General features: G+C 41.3%; 1 protein-coding gene across 16 annotated transcripts in view; it reads right to left on the bottom strand.

The window, feature by feature from the left end:
* Arhgef11 (Rho guanine nucleotide exchange factor 11) overlaps positions 1 to 5,506 on the bottom strand; it is a 133,554-nt gene that overhangs the window by 57,291 nt on the left and 70,757 nt on the right. For 12 of the 16 annotated variants that reach the window (XM_017803546.2, XM_017803550.2, XM_029556508.1 and 9 more), the window contains exons 3-5: positions 4,926 to 4,940; positions 4,522 to 4,613; positions 3,459 to 3,557 (exon numbers count right to left, since the gene is read on the bottom strand). In XM_017803546.2, coding sequence (XP_017659035.1) covers positions 3,459 to 3,557; positions 4,522 to 4,613; positions 4,926 to 4,940 — 206 coding nt within the window. The remainder of the gene's footprint in view (positions 1 to 3,458; positions 3,558 to 4,521; positions 4,614 to 4,925; positions 4,941 to 5,506) is intronic. The other 4 variants (XM_029556502.1, XM_017803570.2, XM_008853226.3 and 1 more) reach the window with 1 other exon arrangement.

Genomic DNA, 5,506 nt, shown 5'->3' with positions numbered 1-5,506 from the left:
TCTGCAAGAGCAGTCAGTGCTCTTAACCACTGAACCATCTCTCTAGCCCCTATTTATTTTTATTTTATATGTATGATTATTATGCCTGCATGTGTGTAAGTGCACCTGTGCTGTACAGTGCCTGCGGAGGACAGAAGAAGGTGTTGGATCCCCTGGAACTGGAGTTATGTTACCCGCCATGTGGGTGCTGGGATTTGAACCCAGGTCTTCTGCAAGAAGAGCCAGTGCTCTTAACCATTAAGTCATCTCTCAAGCCCCAAGATGAGTTTATTGTATTAAGAACAATTAGTAAAAAACTATTGTTAAGATTTGGAGAAGTGGGTCATAGTGGTAAAGGACTTTGATGCCAGCATTCAGGAGGCCACATAGTGAGAGCTTATCGTTTAAAAAAAAGAGCTGGAGAAACGGAATGGATTAAAACAACAGCTTTCAAACTGGCTCAAAAGTCTTGAGAAGTTCATAAAGATATTCTGAAGTTCATATAATTACAGATAACAATATAGTTTGTTAAAAAAAAACTCTTTAAAACATTGACAGTTTCTCCCTTTGAAAGGGACAACAAGGGCTTCTGATGCTGGCTGATCAGGAGGAGCTTAAAAGAACATGCTCTTGTCCTTTTCAACTGAAGGGTACAGTGGTTCTGATCACTATGTAGTTGTAAATGGCTTCTATTTGTAGCTGCAATTTATACAAAAGAAGCACAAGAACACTACAGCCCCCCAAATTAATAAGAAGCATAAATGTTATATTTTAAAAATTTGCCCCAAGATGATCATTAACATTTTGGTTGTTAGCCTTAGCCTTTAACGGCTGCACTTCCCTCCAGCTCCCCAAGATGATCACTCAATCTTGTAAAGTTTCATTTATCTAATCAAAACCAAGTACATCTAGATGCTTCTAGTATATAAAGAAAAAAAAAATACAGTGATGACAACCCTCCATTTTAGTTTTTCAATTCCAGATTTTCCTCATCTAAAATGTGCTATTTGGGGCTGTGTTCAGCAGTTTGCTGCTCTTGCAGAGGACCCAGGTTCGGTTCTCAGCACTCACATCAGGTTCACAACTGCCTGTAACTCCAGCTCCAGGGTGTCTGACACCCTCTTCCAGGCTTATTTGGGCACCTGCATGCACATTGTGTGTATATATATATACATGTAGGCACACACATACACATAAAATAAATAAGTAAATCTTTAAAAAAATATTTTATTATTTCCATTTTTTTAATGTGTATGAGTGTATTGCCTGCATGTATGTGAGTGCACCCGTGTCATGCAATGCTGAGGAGGTCAGAAGAGGGCTTCGGATTCCCCTGGAACTGGAGTTAAGGACGGTTCATAGTTGCCATGTGGGTGCTGGGAATCGAACCTGGGTCCTCTGCAAGAGCAGTCGGTGCTCTTAACTGCTGAGCCATCTCTCCAGCCCAAATAAGTAAATCTTAAAAAAAAAAACCACATTATTTATGGAAGAATACTTGCAATAACTTTAAAGCTGGAGGAGAAATAGCTATTTTACCTGAATATATAAATGACAGGTGACTTCCAGCAACAGTGATTTAAAAAATTAAAACTTTTGAGCCAGGCGTGGTGGCACATGCCTTTAATCCCAGCACTCGGGAGGCAGAGGCAGGTGGATCTCTGAGTTCAAGGCCAGTCTGGTCTACATAGTGAGCTCCAGGCCAGCTGGGACTACAGGGAGACCCTATCTCAAAAAGACCCAAAAAAAAGGAAAAAAAAATTAAAACTCTTAAAAGGAATTTGAGAAGTTGTTCCCAAGGTTTCGGTAAGCATAAGAATCATGGAGGAAATTGGTTAAAAAGTGTATCCTTGGCTCCATTTGCCAGAAAGTGCTTCAGTACTTTTGGAATAGGCCCCAGAATAAGGATTCTGAATGTCCTAGGGTCTAAGTGATCTGGATACAAGCAGAAATAAAGAAACCTGATATGAGGAAAAGACAGTAGCAACTGTTTGTTATCCTTTGATTTCAATGCCAGTCCAAAGTTTCTTGCCTACCCAAAATACAAATGTATGCATGCAAGTGCATACACACAAACATGGGCATTTGAGTGCGTGTGCATCTGCATGTGCTCATTCTCTCTCTCCCTCCCAACCCCCTGCCCCCAAACCTACATTTTACATCAAGTTACCTTTTATTCTTTCTTCTCTGCTTAGCCTAACATTAGGGAGAAAAATGAAGGAGAGCTGAACCCACACTTCACTAGAGGGGATTCCGCACTTCCTATATCTAGTAGCTCTTAGAGGGAAGTTTGAGCAGTTCTACTAGCTCTGTCTCATTCTAATTCAGGAACCCTGAAACATAAAAGATGAAAAGAAAAAAACTATCTGAAAAGAAACCTCCCAGACAGGAGAACATAAGAAGCCCTAATTATTCTCATCGTTGCATAATCTGCACATCTCATTTTGGTCATACATTTGAAAGCCTCTTCATTTTTCCTGAACACACATCCCTAGGTGTTTCACCCAAATCATTGCAAGTATATTTTTCCCCTTTCATTCCTAGAGTGAAATGCCAGTCTGCCCTGCCCTTTCCTGTGTCCTACAAGTCAAACCTATGATGCCCCGTAGTATTGGCCTAGTTCTATTTACTATAGGTAGTTGGTTTCCTTTAGGGATATTTTTTCATATTCTCCTGCACCCTTCTCTCTTCTGATTGTCTTTTTGGCCCGAGTCACTAGTAATACTTTTACTACCTGGCATCTGAAAGAGCTTTCCTTAAACACAACTCTTTTGTAAATAATGAGCCACACTACGGATGCACCTATTATGTGCCTCCCACTCTTAACTCTCGTCTCACCAAATTCCTGTCCTATCAATCTACTTTTCACTCCTACCTTCCAGACTATTCCAGAAATTTTGTTTTTCCCAAGAGGGTTACCCAGAGTGATTAGAAGGGACTACACCTAGAGCCACAAACTACTTAAATGTCCAAATACATTTTCATCTGACATAATACCTAACACATAAAATTTATCTCTTGGTAACTTATTAAAATCAATTGATTGCAAATGTGTCCTAAAACCACTTGGAACAGTGTGCCTATCTCAAATGCAAACTTCTGTAGAAAGCAATTATCTTGGATAATAAAAGATAAGTAAGAAGATGGAGGCACTTTGAGTCTTCCATGGCATCTTCTTCTGACCCAGAAGGGGTTCACAGCTTGCCTTGTGATGAAAAGGATCTGCCTGATGATGAGGGCTGTTCTGCTGCTTTTGTACTAGCCAGTGGTAGAGACAGACATAAAGTGGGATCCCCAGAAATTCTACTTGCTCAAAATGGCAGAGACTTTCCTCTCCAGGAGTCCATGGGAAGCCAGTTCTAGGATAATTAATCCTCAGGGACCCACCCCCATTCACACATTCTCCAAGCCATGTAGCATTATTAGATACATGGTGCCTTCTGAAAACTTTCCACTGTTGCCAGGAGGGCTACAGTACTCACCAGGACGCACAGACTGGACCAAAACAATGCGATCCCCACTAACTGTGAAGCCAAAGCCATGTTGGTCCTTTTGGATGATGACACAGCGTTGAACAAGACCTGGTAGGTGTTAGAGAGAATGAGAAGAGTATGGGCAGGCAGCCTCATTGAAAGATCACCTAAGCCAAGGCCAACTTTTTTCTTAAGAAGCATCCCCAGACTAATACAATTCCCCAGAGTCATCCTGTCCACATATATTGCTGTAAAATATAACACCCTCAGGGATTATAGAAACCTGGAATCTTCTTTGTATTCCCTATGAGAGGTTAATTCTTCTTTAAGGTGCTGAAATGGTTGTCCCTTATGGTCTGTTTGGAGCAGATTAGTCAAAGGGGCAGGGCTAAGTCTAGCTATGTTCCCAAGACTGATGTTATAGATAAGCAGTCCCCTGGATTGACAGGTAATTTTCTACCATTACGTCCAATGAATACACCAAGTGGAGCACCAATCCTTGTTGACTGTGTTACAGAGCTGGTTAACTTGTAGAAAGTGACTCAGTATTGGTCCCTTGCAAAATCCAGGGAAAGATAATGTCAGGAGAAACCCTTTTATTCCTATCAATATCCATGCACAGAGTAGAAAGGAGGAAGAGGGAGGGAAGAAGGGAAGGAGGGAGGAATAAGGGAGAGAGGAAGAAAGAGATGGGGTGGTTACCAACCTTCTTCCCTGTGAACATTTGTCAGACACTGTACATGTGTAAAAGCATTTCATAATGATTGAGGCATGGGCCTCAAGGGGACTTAAAAATGGAACTGGCTCCAAGCCTCCATTCCATCTCCAATAAACATGAAACTGGGCAAGTTTCCTAACTCCTCTGTGCCTCAGCTTACTCATCTGTAAAATAAGGATAAAAAACCCACTTCCTAGGTTGGTATAAGGAGGCAACTAATAAAACTGGTAACAAAAAGCCCAGCATATTTACGTGCTTAATATAAAGTTAAGGTGTGTTACACTTGGGTATATAGGATCTCTATTTATGGGTAAATACCCATGTCTATGTACTGATGCCCAAATTGGTAGTTACCTGTTGTCTCAGAGGTGTCGGAGGGTTGGTAGTGGTGGGACGGGAACTTGCGTTCAGTTGTGGACTCTCCCAGAGAAGACAGGCTACTTAACCTAGAGAAGGAGTAAGGGAAGCATATCAGTGACTGGGTAGGGAGGCAGCAGTAGGAGGATGCTCTGTCAAAGGGGGTCCTGAGTCTTGGACAACAAAAGACCAATCCACCCACCTTGTAACCTGCTCAACCTGGTAGATCAGTCATGTCTATATAACTGGCATATAGCTATCTGGAATCCTGGCCTGGCAGAGCAAGCATGATTTCTTTAATACCCAGAGGGTATGAAGGGAAATACTCTTTGTATGATCAAGAAGCAAAGTGACAATAGCAAGAAGATTGTACAAACATACATGTGCTTGTTGGGTCTTACCAGGCTGTAATGGGGCTGATGGAACAGAATGGAGCAGCAGAGAAAATGAATGCAAGAAAAACAAACAACTAGTTAGTGTTAGGTGATGATTTGCAAAAAAGGAGGAGACTGGAAGGAAGGACATAATGGGCCAGACACATACAAAGGCCTGCATGGGCAGCTGAACTCCCCACTGTAGTGTCATCTCTTTGTCATTCAAAGTTTCACCTCTCTAAAATGGTAGTCTACAAGATGGCACCTGGGCATTTGACTAACCTATTAGGTAACTGGCAACTCATACACTTTTTTAGAAAGGAGGGGAACAGCAACAATTTGAGTCTCTAAAAATTCCATTTATCTTTTAGGTACCACAGAAGAAGAGGAAATCTGGTATGGTGGTGATAGTATCTTCCAGTCTCACAATCAGGCCCATTCCACAGCCAGTCTGAGGCATCTTGCTTAGAAACTAAGACACTAAATCCTCAAAGTACCACAGATCACCAACCAAGAATAATTTCTTGATCTTTTCTTTAATTACAACCTCTACAGGAATAGAAAAAGAACTCAAAACACTGCTGTGGCCTTTTATTTTATTTTTAATA

This window comes from Nannospalax galili, unplaced genomic scaffold, assembly GCF_000622305.1.
Source record: "Nannospalax galili isolate Female #2095 unplaced genomic scaffold, S.galili_v1.0 scaffold591, whole genome shotgun sequence".
Taxonomy (NCBI): Eukaryota; Metazoa; Chordata; class Mammalia; order Rodentia; family Spalacidae; genus Nannospalax; species Nannospalax galili.
Note: the sequence above shows the minus strand (reverse complement) of the source record. Positions and strands in the feature narration are given on the sequence as shown.